Source organism: Haliotis asinina, chromosome 9 (genome assembly GCF_037392515.1).
Source record: "Haliotis asinina isolate JCU_RB_2024 chromosome 9, JCU_Hal_asi_v2, whole genome shotgun sequence".
Classification (NCBI taxonomy): domain Eukaryota; kingdom Metazoa; phylum Mollusca; class Gastropoda; order Lepetellida; family Haliotidae; genus Haliotis; species Haliotis asinina.
Window position 1 is genome coordinate 55,190,432 of NC_090288.1, and position 14,548 is coordinate 55,204,979.

At 38.0% G+C, this 14,548-nt stretch overlaps 1 protein-coding gene across 1 annotated transcript in view; it reads right to left on the bottom strand.

The window, feature by feature from the left end:
* LOC137295535 (stabilin-2-like) overlaps positions 1-14,548 on the bottom strand; it is a 208,550-nt gene that overhangs the window by 69,951 nt on the left and 124,051 nt on the right. Inside the window, exons 22-24 of the mRNA XM_067826919.1 lie at positions 11,922-12,074; positions 10,906-11,001; positions 10,199-10,342 (exon numbers count right to left, since the gene is read on the bottom strand). Coding sequence (XP_067683020.1) covers positions 10,199-10,342; positions 10,906-11,001; positions 11,922-12,074 — 393 coding nt within the window. The remainder of the gene's footprint in view (positions 1-10,198; positions 10,343-10,905; positions 11,002-11,921; positions 12,075-14,548) is intronic.

Sequence of the window (14,548 nt, forward strand, 5' to 3'; positions counted from 1 at the left end):
AAGTGCAGTGTCAGCCCCTCGTCTCTGCATCAGTGGGTTAGAGGGGGTGATCATTCATAAAGTGAGCACCATTTATCACAACAAGAAGAGGAAACACAGGAGTTTCCGCTCATCAATACCATCAGTGATCATTTCCTTGAAAGCAAATAGTCATTACTCAGAAACAAAACCTTTGTACACTTTTGACAAATGAGATTTTCTTCACTGTCTCCTGATACAATATTAATGGAATTAGTGATTTGGAGGTTAGACACAGTAAGTTTAGTTTTAAGCCGCACTCAGCAATATTCCAGCCATATGGCGTGTTAGAGATAGAGTGAATGGTGTTTGATGGTGTGGTAGAACAGTCAGTCATAGAACAATAGGATAGTCTTGGAGGACAAATTGTTTGTTTATGCAGCTGAAGGCCTTGGTTCAATTGCCTACATTATGCAATGTGTGAAGCCCCTTCCGTGTGTAACCCACCATGATATTGCTAGAGTAATATACTGGTGTAAGACATGTAAAACCATCCTTGCCCACTCAAGTCTAAAAGGTAAAACTATCATCACTCACTCAAGTCTAAAATGTAAAACTATCATCACTCACTCAAGTCTAAAACGCAAAACTATCAACACTCATTGTCTGAGTAGAGACAAGACAAACTGGTGGTTGAGAACATGAGCAAAGATCAGGTTATTGTGACACGCAACCTCACTGCTGGATCCAATAACATAAACTCTTACACGAAGCCAAACGAATCCTTCCTTTAGAAACCAATACAACATTTTGGCTCATATGGTGTCACATTATCTTGTCATAGTCATGTTGCTACACCACTATTTTCCCAGACAATGGGGATAATGAAAAGAAAATGACCCTGGTTCATTCTTATGCCATTAAATCTCAGCCCTTACAGTCTATACCTCCCCAGTCTTCAATTCTAAGCATAACACAGAGAGTGGGCGCTGACCAATTTGCAGTTTGGTTTCGTAATTAGACCGTTGGCGAGAAACATTATTCGCTCCACATCAGTGCCCCTTTAAGTTATAACATAATATAACAAAAACTGAACTGGTTTAAGTTTCTAAAAAAATAACTTGATCTTAAACTTTAAAAATCCAAGTCTTTTTTTCACAGGAGTTGATGGATATCTTGGATGATGTGTATTAGAAAATTCTTTTTTTTTTAACTTTTTCATTATGTTTCAAACATGGTACGGGGCCACAGCTGCATATTCATTTCTTTTCTTTCCCAGTCTTCACTGAACCAATTCATTCTTACATGAGTATCATCAAGCCACATACATTTTACATACTGCTGTAGGAATAAGTGATAGTTACACTGAAATAATACATACACTGAACAGTTCCTTCAACATAAGACCCAAACTGAGTATACTTTCTTTTGCCCTTGACTATATGATGATTTTACTGTTGTCTATGCTGGCTGCCCTGCAACCATGCATGCTCATGACTTGTACACATTAGTAACTCAATCAAGATGTCTAGGAACAGGCACTTTACTACAACACAATCAATGCAATATTATTGGTCCCTAATTTTCTGTGGGTGGCATAACACACTACATCATGGCATTAGGCACACATCTGACATATTTCAAAGGGCTAAGGTCAAATTCATCAAGAAACAATAAAATACATAATAAAACTTAAATATGATATTTCTATTGCATATTTGGTTGGTTATCTGTGATTGATTGATTGATTGGTTGGTTGGTTGGTTGGTTGGCTGGTTGGTTGGTTGGTTGGTTGGATCGTTAGATGGGTGGGTGGGTGGGTGGGTGGGTGAATGAGTGAGTGAGCCGAATGGAGTGAGTGAGTGAGTGAGTGAGTGAGTGTCCCTCCCTCATTGTAAGTTTTGAGGATTAAGAAAGTATGCATGGGTCCTTGAAAGAAACATAGTCTAGGATACAACTCCACCATCAGCTGTTCCTGGCATGCTGATATGATTCAGCATCTGAGACAAATGGCTTATCTTATCCCTCTATAAGCTTTAATGTGAAAACATGTGCACAGTTGATCCAAATGATGTTGTGGAAATTCTGAGACATCTGATGGTTCATCTGACCTTTGTAAATTAGGAAATAAATTAACAGTAAGTTGTTTACTCATTGCAGAGGTAACATATCTGCTTCTACAAAAAGTAACAGTCCACTCATTTGACTCATCATATTCCATCTGCATGCATCGATGTTCATCATATCGATCATTGGATTGTCTGATCAATATACAGTTACTCACATCATGTTTTTATATTTCATACATTATTTTTGGTGGGTTAAAACATTCTTTAATTACTGTTCTCTTATTTTCTGCATCTTTGATACACACATATCAAATTTGTTTAAGTATTTCTAAACACCGACATAGATAATTATTCTGTTTTCTTGTGTTTTGGGCAGTGGACATTGATCGTCTGCTTATCCAATCCCAACTTGCGTACATATTGCTGAGATAATCACAGACAATTTGGGTATATTGATACCACAGACTGCTATTAGCCTTGTTCATAGCTCTGACACTCTACATGACTCTCAAACTATTACCAGGCCGTGCCTATGGAAGGTGGTTGGAGCCAGACTTATATGCAACTTCCTACTTTCTGTTTTCATTGTTCCATCCTTAGTTCTGCTATCAGTTATTTTGCAACATCATCCAATACACATTGTTTAGAACAACACTCAAAATTGCCATTTCTATAATGAAAATTAGCAACCATAACTAATACAATTAAAACTGCCAGGAATGAAAGAATTTATAATGCTGGTGTTTTGTTTCTTTAATGGTTGATGCTGCATTCAGCAATATTCCAGCAACATAGCAATAGTCTGTAAATAATCCTGTCTGGACAGACTATCCAGTGATCAACGACGCAATCGGGATACAATGACATGTGTCATCAAGTCAGTGAATCTGACCACCCGATCCCATTAGTTCCCTCTTACAGCAAACATGGGGTGCTGAAGACCAATTCTATCCCAGATCTTTACGGGTAAAAAATAATAAATTCTAACCCGGATCTTCACGGGTAAATAATAAAATTGAACTAGACCAAATAGCAAAAAACAGCATCAAAACATACCTAGACTTACCTCTTGCTAGACACTCACTGACATGAAGCATGTGCGTTCATCAATGACGGCCTCCACTAGAGTGGCCATTTGTATGTTTCATCTCTAGCCTCATCAAACATGGTTGTATACTTTCATTTATTACTCGCCCATTGAAGATATCACTGTCTAATAACATTGTGTAATAACATCACGTGATGTTATTTGTATGAATGACAAAGTTATGACATCACATTGCTAATATCTGTGTCACAGTAGTATTAGACCTTGCTTGACTCTTGGAAAGCTGAGTGTCACCACACTCATCGAATACTCAGGAAAGAAGTACATAGCTTGTTACTATTTTGCTAATGTTGGGTGTGTAATAAATAAAATACTAAACTATGTCCCATGTAACACCATATTTATGAAACTCGTGAATGGTATTGGTATCTAACTTGCTTTCACTTGCTAACTCATTTCATAATATGGTATTACACAGGACATAGTTTAGTATTTTCTATTTGTCAGACATATAAGCAAACTGCCTAGTGCAGTGTCAAATGTCAAGTATTTAACAAACAGTTTTACCAAATTCATCCCCTTGAGTATTTTCAGTACAAACCAGGAAGGGCCTTGAATCTTTTAGAGACCAAACATTTTTTTCAGTAAGCATTTATATGTGCATGTAAAAGAAGAACTTGACTCATAAGCATCTGAAAAAAATCAACGGTTTATTTTTGGACAAACTAGTTACATTTTTCCAGTAAATCATCCTGAAGATATTCCTTGTAGCAATGTAGTGAGGTGTGGAACATGTAAAAGTAGTTACTTCATTGATCTTCATGTAATTTAAAGTTTTTACAAATGCTGAATGGACAGATTTAAACGTAGGATCAATAGTGTGAAACAGAACAGAAATACATTCTGGAACTGGTTTGACACAACACATGGCTATGCACCTCAGCTTTGTCTTTTCCAAGGCTACTTTTGTTTTCCAGTAATTTTACCTACACTGGTTAACAAACAGATATCGCCGCGTACCAGTTATCACCAACACCAGGCTGTAGTGCTTGTGCAGACAGTTTGACTATTTCTTTTCCATAGCATTTCACACACTGACACATCACAAAGTTATAGGCTACAAAAGTTAATATCTCTGAAACTATTATACATTGTAGACATTACAGATATGAATCCCTCAGAAGACAAGACCCAAACACGTCGGGGTGATGTCACGTGACCATTAGTGTGTTGACTTGATATTTAATAAATGATGAGAATTGAATGAAAATCATCCTGGCTATGTTGTGAATCTATGACATTAAACTTCAGTCCATAAGAAGTGCCATTACTGCCAACACGCAATCACGAAACTTTGAATTCTCCTACATTTCCATCTCCATGTTATGTACATGACAGATACCATGCAGATGAAACTGACAAAATAAAAATGTCAATTTTCTCCTTTATCTTTACGTTTTCCCAGAGAAAACAAACATTACCAAAATTGTAAACAACTACTCAAAAAGTTAATTTTGATAAGTTCAACCATGAGGCGACATCTCCATATTGCCATCAGTTTCATATCAGCATTTGTCAACATTCATAATGACAGCGAGGTATGTTCTTTCAAATTGTTTTTTTTTTTAAAAAACAATTTCCAATTTTGAAATTTCCTAAACATGTCAAGGTCTGAAACACAATAGTTTTATTACCAAATTTATGTAACGTTTGGTGAATAACATGAATGATTCAGAAAGGCAATAACTGGTCTTGTTAGTTGTTTGGGAGAGAACAACATACACTACCATGCTTCCTGCAGGCGCTTTTCAGAGAAACATGATCGGCCACAGTAAATGAGCTGGAAATGTTGGTGAATAGCTAATCTATCACCAAGATATATTATATTTTATTATGTTAAGAAACAATGGAGCAAATCATTGAAAAATGCTAAAACATGGTGATAACTGGTCGCTAGGGAAACTCATATCCATATCACTTAAAACGTTCTCTTATAGATTACTACAGTTATGAAATGAAGATATGGAGTTGTAAGAGTTAATTTTCATATATTTTGCACTTACATACTAAGGACTAAAAGTTGATACTAACACCCAACTAAAAAAAAGAGCCCCATAATAAAAAGATTCTTTGGAGACATGAAAAGGTGTATATACAGTCAGTGGCCAAAAGTCTGTTTGCACCGCAGATGTCACGGCTATTTATAGCAAGGTCTGGTCCCTTCTTTAAATTCACATATCTATGTAAGTAATAAAGGTACTCACCTCATATTTTCAGAATTTAGAGATATGACCCTGTTGTCTCAGGACATCTCTCAGTCGTCTTGGCAAACTGTCATATAGACGACGAATGTAAACAGGACTAAGACCATTCCAAATGTGATTCACCACACGGATGAGATCTCCTCTTGAGTTAATGTCACCTAATCTTGCTTTGAGTTGATTTTTAACGGTTTTCCACACATTTTCAATAATATTGAGATCTGGGCTTTGTGGGGGCCATGGCAAAGTCGGAATATGATTTGCCTGTTTCCAGCGGTTGGCCCGAATGGACACATGATAAGGAGCATTGTCTTCTTGGAAAATCCAGTTGCAGTTGTCAAAACGCCTGGCAACTACAGGCCCTAAATGGCTATCAAGAATGGCAATGTACTTATCGGTGTTCATGTTGCCATCAGCGACATTTAAAGTTCCCACACCATATGCCGACACACATCTCCAAAACATGACTGAAAACTTAGAAGTTCGTTCATGATCGACACGAATCCCCAAACAATCGGGTCGCAACCGCTCATCCAACACACATAAACTTTTCTGTCTTCCCCGATCTGGACTTGTGTCTCATCACTAAAAATGACATTTTCCCACTGATGTCTTCTCCAGTGCAATTTTCTCCTGCAAAATTGGTGTCTCTTCTCTCTATTAACATGAGAAATGGTGATTTTCTTGCTTACCACACGTCTACGATACCCCTCAGTGAACAGTCTTCTTCTGACTGACTTCTTCCTTTTACAAGACAAAAAAGTCGTCATTCACTTCTTGGCGATGATTTGAGAGGCCACCCGCTTTTCGGCAACGATTTCACTGAGCCACGCTCCCGAAAACGCTTTAAAGTTTTGTGAATTGTTCTAGGGTTTATACCGGTCAAATTAGCAATTTTGTAGCTTCATTGGTCTTGTTAATCCAACTCAACAATTAGATTTCTTTGATCAGGTGTCAATTCTCGGCTGCCAGGCAGCAAGATAGCAGACGACAAAGAAACAGAGGTAATTGTGCATTATGGGTGCAACACATATTTTGTGACCTGTGAAATTTGTACCCCAAATTGCATTACGATTGGTGGCTTATCAACATGGCGAGACGCTTTCAAAGTCAGCCTACAGCTCAAAACATGGGCAACGTAACATGAATTGCGAACAGATTTTTGGCCACTGACTGTATAGAGTTTGAAGGGGTCAACGAGTAAAGTGGGGGGACGTTGAAGAAAAGGTCAAGGTCACACAAATCAATCCCCCAATGTAGGCTGTCACTAAATTTGAAAACACTGGGTGCAACAGTTCATGAGATATTGTGTTAACAAGCATTTGAAGAGTGATCAAAGAGTCTGGGTGATCTTGAACATTAGGTCAAGGTCCCCTTAATCAACTTGTGCCTGCATAATCCCCCAATGTACACAGTCACCAAATCTGAAGACAGTGGGTACAACAGTTCATGAGATATCGCACTGACAAGAGTTTGAAAAGTGATTGACGAGTCGTAGTGATCATGGAAATAAGGTCAAGGTCACTCAAATCAACTGGTGTCTGCGTAATCCCCAGATGTAGGCAGTCAACATAATCTGAAGACACTAGGTGCAGCAGTTCATGAGATATCATGATAACAAGAATTAGGACATACCTACATATGTACAGACACTGCTGAATATACAGTCTCATGTTCCACACTGCAGCAGGGAACAAAAAACACACACAAAAAGAAACCCAGAGTCTATATGGGATCCAATTTAAACAAAAGTCACTAGTTAATGGTAAAAAATTTGCAAATTTTTGGTTGCCCTAGAACACATGTTGAAAGTAACTACTTTAAGTATCATCATTGGTGACGCCAGGTAGTTTTGTCCTCATTGGTCCAATGGTTCTCAGGACATGATGTTTCCAGGTGACGACAATGCCAAAGGGTATCTATCTGTGACATGAGCTCAACTGACTTTCATTCAGGTGATCTAAACAAGACCAATCATGAACATTTGTGGGATGATGCAAGAACCACTAGCTGTGAGTGACAGGCTATTGTTCAGTGTAAAATATATGTGACCAGTGTGGAGTTATGACAGTTATTGCCATTACAATACTAATTATTGTGAATGTACTCTCACCACCTCAGCATCGGTTTCAAGATTGTGCGAGCTCTGCACCAAGGTTAGTGAATTGAGACATCACTATGAACTATTTTACATGTCAAGCTTTGAATTTACATTAAATTAAAGACAGTTGATTCTTGTGGTGTTAGATTCGTTTACCATGAAGTGAGTGAGTGAGTGAGTGAGTGAGTGAGTGAGTGAGTGAGTGAGTGAGTGAGTGAGTGAGTGAGTGAGTCAGTGAGTCAGTCAGTCAGTCAGTCAGTCAGTCAGTCAGTCAGTCAGTCAGTCAGTGAATTAGTGACTGCCAGAACATGTTCAAGGTGCTAGAGTAAACCCTTGATCAATCCATGTCTACTTTCTGGAATTCTTTTTTTTTTTACCTAACTCTCTGGCAACTCAGTACAGCATGTTATCACACAACTTCATCCTCACACGGTACCCATTTGCAGCTGGGAGAACTGGGACTCATAGTCACAGTATTTTGTTCACATGATACAGCACGTTACTAGTTACACTTGGTGTCTGCACGTGTTCATGTGTCCACCATCTGGTCACCTACCATCAGATGAGTGGGCTGCCCATCTACCATTATGTGGCAAGAACATAGTTGTACTTGAAACTGATGGATAACAATAGTCACGGAATCGTGATAGTTGAAGCAACTGTTACACACCACATACCAATCCATTACCTGAAATAATGCTATTATTACAGACTTCCAGTTACTGCCATTTAATACAACATTCAGATTACCCAGCAGTGAGTCCACTACTCTCCCCAAGACTCTCCATTTAAAAAGTTAGTCCTACTTTCAAAACAATGCTATAATAACAGACTTCTCAACACATTCAAGGTCAAACTAAAGGCTGCATAATTTTACAACAAAATCATCTTGTCCTAGCTGGCATCTGTCTTAGTGGCTTATGTATTGGTGGCACTTGTCTGGGTGGCTTATGTCTGGGTGGCTTATGTCCGGGTGGCATTTCTATGGGTGGCTTATGTCCGGGTGGCATTTCTCTGGGTGGCTTATGTCCAGGTGGCATTTGTCTGGGTGGTTTATGTCTGGGTGTTTTATGTCCTGCTCCCCCATAACTGGAGTCATTACTTCCTGTCAATTCAAGACCTGTCATTTACTAAAGGCATGGGTGGGGCAGTGGAAATCAGGGGAGGGGCCTAAAACATACCATACTTACTTGGGTCATGTCATGATTATCTGGATAGATGCATTAAATATCGGAAATGTTAAAACAAAACATATTAAGTGATTTTTAATTTTCAGCAAGGGCTATGAAAAAATGCACAAGGACCCACCAAAGGTTATTTTAACACGTGAGAAGAATATGACAAAGGTGACTATTTTCATCACAGGGACATAAAACAATGCTTGGCCTCTTGTAATATTTTACCCATCCTCTACTCCTGTCTGAGAGTGTCCTCCAACATTGTATAACATACACAATCCCACATTCCCTCAGCTGAAGGAAACCTCCCTTCTCATTCCATCATCTCAACTCATACACAAGAACCCAACAGTAAAAGCCTTTTAGTGTGGACTGAAATATTGCCTAATCAGCATATACGCTGATAATATGTCACTTTGATCAAAATAAGATCAAAGTTTCCAGTAAAGTGTTTTCATTGGTACTGCAACATGATGTCATATTTGGGTTTGCCGTCTCTCAGATGTATGGTATAGCCAGACACATCTAATCTATACATGGGAGTAGAGACAGCTAAAAGCCACATCGGACACATTAAACCCTTTTCCTGCTAAAGGTTTCCTCTAAAAAGACACTGTGACATGAACAAGATAAGGGAAGTAATGAACTTGCTGAATATGAAAATATTTATGCAGTTAAATTTTACTTATGTGTTATCTAATGCTGCAAACAGCAATATTCCAGCTGTATGATGATGGTCTTCAAATAATGGAGTCTGGACCAGACAATCCAGTGATTGACCTGACGAGCAATGATCTCTGTAACTGGGATATGATGACGTGTGTCACCACATGAGCGAGTTAGTCCATAAAACCCAATTTGTCGCCTGTTAAGATAAGCATGTGTTGCTGAAAACAAATTCTGACAGGTCAAAAAGTAAACATCAGTATGGCAATTCACAAATAACAAAACACAAGTTGTAAATATTATGTATATTTTTCTACACTACTGACATTATACATGGGTGTAAATGCAAAACTATGCTGCATGTATACATAAAGGAGAGAAGAGTGTTTTGATAGAGAGTGGGAAAGGTAACATGGATTTGGTGTTGGGGGGAAGAAAACTAAGCAAGTTTATGTCAACATTTTGCTTAATAATATTTCTCCAGAGTATTTTCCTGGGTAAGACTACAGAATACCAGATAAAATCTGCCATGTTTGAAAGCATGAAAGTTTACATTTGGTTAGATTTAGGGGTAAGATATAAATTTAGGGTAAGGGTAAGGGTAAGGGTAAGGGTAAGGGTAAGGGTAAGGGTAAGGGTAAGGGTAAGGGTAAGGGTAAGGGTAAGAGTAAGGGTAAGGGTAAGGTTTAGGTTTAGGGTAAGGACAAGGTCAAAGTCGAGGTAAAGGTTTAGGTTTAGGGTAAGGGTAAGTTTTAGCCTTAAGGTTAGGGTGATGTGTCACTTAACAATATGACAGGTAGGTAGGTATCTGGTGTTTTGCAGGTGTACCATTTCCTGAAATACAAAATGAAGTCCTGGGTTCAACACTTGAACTTGTTCCACGTACAGTGGTCAGGAGGATGGATTACAAGTCTTACCTTCATGAGCCCTGCCAGGACCTTGAGTCGTGGATGGTCTTGGATTTCCTGAGCAATGCTGGAGTAGCAGGTGTAACCATCACCGCCATAGTCTTGCATGCACGAGCAGTTGTTGAGCCCTGGGCCCACAGAGATGCAAAACGCCTGTCAGAGAAACACACATAGATTGTACTCAGGATTTGGTAGAGATTATTTATCCAGGGTAAATACAATATGTATCACAATACCTCGCATGTTACAGTCTGCTATCTTTAGTTATTTTCTTTGAGAAAGTATATGTTGATAGCAAGTAACAGTGTAGATGTATATATAACCATCAAATTCTAGTGACAGTTGTTAATTTGAATGTCAGCAATGCATATCACATAAGAACAAAAATATCGATACATTTATCATCAGATAATGTATCATGATTCTCGCTATTCTGATATATTGTCAGAGCCCTATTTTTGGTATCAGGAGGACTCTGGGATTGGGTTTTTAGGATCACTTCCTGGGCTGATGCATTGTAGATCAATGCTCAAGATATCAGTCACTTAACTGTCTGCTCCAAACTATACATGTACTGCCATTATGTAGTACAGACTTTGCTGACTTCAGTATTACAACCTGAACCATTCCAGGGTTTCTCTGTACGAAAACTCTGTACCTCCCCTTGCATAAAGTGTTGTTTTCATATACCAAATGTTGATAGAGTTAGCCCTCACCTTGGCGTGACATCCTCCATTGTTGGACAAACAGCTGTTCGTGGGAATACAGACAGACCCATTACCGAAAAAGCCATCATTGCATATACAGTGGTACTGAAATACAAAATAACATCTATCTGCAAAATGGTTTACTTTTTATTCCAAAAGACATAAACAATATCTACAAAGATATTATCGTGACATATCTGCTTCAATACTCACCAGTCTTTCATCACCTATGAACATCTACAGAACTTTTCTGATGGAAAATACAAATTACAAACCGGTTGGCAAGGAAACAAATACAAATTATCTATTTGACCAAACAAATAAAACAGCCCTAACTAGCTTAACATTAATTCTCATCTCTAGCTACCACATCAGTGAAAGTACTGCCATTTTATTGCTATCTATATGATTTCTTCAGCCAGGAAGTCTACATCATAAAACTCTATTGTTCAATAGTCTTTGAAACTAGATTATTCACTCTGTCAAAAAGCAAAGACCTGTAAAATATACAGATGAATTGTGATGGATGTTGTGTTTATGCTTGCTCACAGATTTCAAAAGTTAAAATTAAATACATATGCAGGATCTGAGGTTATGAAAAGAATAAGACAGTTTTGGTCTGGAAAGAGAAATACAAACATTTGTCTTCTTCCAATTTTGATGTCTGTTTGCATGACCTAAACAGTGAAATGCCTGAAGATGTGAACTGCAAGCCAAAACAGAATTTCCATTGATTGAATGGTAGCAATAACAGCATATATACATATACACACATATACATATATATACATATATATACATCCATACATATATACATACATAGATAGATATAGATAGATAGATATATATCTATATGTAAATCCTTGTTTGAATACATATACATCCTGTAACGTACAACCAGTATATCAATCAACCTCATTCTTGGCATGGATGTTGCAAGTATAAATACTGTGTAGGCTTATTTCATCCTTCAGACAATATTACGAAGACTGCCCTGGTCATGAAGGTAGGTCATCTTTCCTTACATCTCCGACAGTGATAGTCCTACAGGTGGCGTTGCCTCCACAGTCTCCCTGGCGAATACATGGGTTTTCTTGTTGGCAGCTGAAGCCGTCTCCCACCCAGCCGTCATCACACTGACACCTGGGCATGTCGGGGCCCACTTTTGTGCATGATGCCTGTAACACAAAACATGTGTACTGTCACAGCTACAGGCTTTCATTTTAAAGTGGGCGCAGGGAACCAGCTACATGCATCATGAATGACAATAATTCATGAAAATTTGCTTTCTTATGATCTTGTTAAAAATATATCAGGAAATGGTATACATGTTAAGACTGACTCCAAATGCTATACACTTAACCCTGTACCCTACCTACCCAACAATGGTGTTCCCTTATTTGCTGTACTGAGTATACACACAATGATGTGTGCATGTATATGAGGGGGTTGTGGGGTGGTGGGTAATGGTGTTCCCTTATTTCTACTGAGTATATAACAGTGATGTGTGGATGTATAACACTCCTTGGATGTTGTACTGTGTATGAGGACCATATTAATGTGACAATGTGAGACAGTTACAACCCATAACGAATGACAATGCCCACTCAAAATCAAACAATGTCATGGTGTACATTGCTTCGATAATTTACTTTCCCTGAATGTTGTCTTTTGACCTTATCACCTTTTGTCTAAAGCCTCCCCAATCTGCCAAGAATCAATCAAGTCCACACAGACCTTGTTTTCAATTTATATTCGATGATTTCTCCCTTACAGCGTTTGGTCACTCCCCAGTCCGTGTCAAGCCACACGAAGGAAACATTAGTCATGTAAGGCCATTGATTACAAAGTCTTCGATTGGAATAATTTGATAGCTCTATCCATCTCTACAGTTACCTTCACCTGTTCCCATGGCGACACCAGACTCTATATTATCCTTACTTGAATATAGACTTTAGAAACATAAGTTGTTTACTATATGAAACACCATTTTCTGTAAATTATGTCTTAAACAAACATACCCTCTATTTGTGAAAATAACACAGTAACAGGTAGGCTTTGTTTGTGTTTCTTCGTAACTGTCATGGCAGTGGGGTAGTTGAGTGGTTAAAATGTTCACTCGTCACCTATGACACAGGTTCAATTCCTCAAATGGGTACAATGACTGAAGTCCATTTCTGGTGTCCCCTGCCATGATGTTGCTGGGATATTTCTGAGAGTGGCATAAACTCACTCTCACTCACTCCCTATTATATTCTGCCAGGAGACCAACTACCTCTGAGATGTAGAAATGTAACTGCTCTAAATACTGAAACTTGTACTTAATTCCTCAGCTATATCTGCTCCACAGGTGTTGTCAAGAGAAACAATAGATTGACAATTATTAATATTTTAACCAAAATTTCCATTCCTCTTCTTTTTCCATAAATACATGAACAAAAAAATGTTTTGAATGTTATTAACTATTAAAATATATAGCAGGCCTCAATTTAAGAGATGTTAACCTACTTGCACCAGGTGCAACCTAAGATAAAAACCTAGCTAGTTCCACTAGACAAATTGTGCTTGCGTTCACTGCTTTTATTGCGACATGCAATGAAAAAAATATGCTTTTGAATTATTTACATGTTATATTCAGAGTTTACCCACTAAAAAATTTACATGCTCCTGGAGCAAGTCAGACTTATAACTGGGCTGCAGTTTCCCTCAGTACTAGTAATAAAACACTAGATTCAGCCCTGAACAGCATTACAAATTTGTCTTAAAAACACTTTGTGTCATTTGTTGTAAAACAATAAACAATATTTCATTTATACCAACTTGACATATTGTTGTTTTCCACTTGAATGTCCAAATGACACAACTTGAAATTATGACCATTTCAAAGTATACAGCTTGTTATTGAAAATTTGTTCATGTCGAATGTGCTCCTGTAAGAGAACAACAGGAAAAACATGATGACTGCCCCACCTGTTAGCATAACAGACGCCACATTATGTAGACTCACATAGATAACATGACTTCATAAATCAAACTTGACAGATCCATAATCAGTTCTATTACTGCTTGACCAATATTCAATCAGTTTGTAATGAACCACTGTCTCCTGTTCCCTTAAAAACACAAACCTACATGTGACATATCTACAGTAACACAGATGGGTTTCATGATCCAGTATATATTGAACAGATATATAATTCCTTTAAAGAAGATTAATGTTGGGAGCAATGATCACTAGGAAACAAACTGACATTGTTATGAGACAGATTAGATAAATCAAACATGTTCAAGATGACATGATGATGATATATTATTCTTCTAAGCAATATTCATGGAAGCTAGAGAGCTGTTATCATGGAAGCTAGAGCAAAGCTGTTAGTATACCAGTTAAAGCACAGCTAGGTGGATGACTTTGCAGTTACAGCATAGCTGTAGCATTATATAGCTGTTATACATGGTAGTTAACATAGTGGTTAAGCAGAACTGTTGTTGTAGCTGTTATCACACCTCAGTTAAAAGATGGAATTACAGTATAGAAGTTGTAAGTGTCTCAGCACTACAACTGCTGAAAGACAGTGTTAAGCATGGATGTTGTAAGTGTTTCAGCACTACAACAGCTGAAAGACAGTGTTAAGTATGGAAGTTGTAAGTG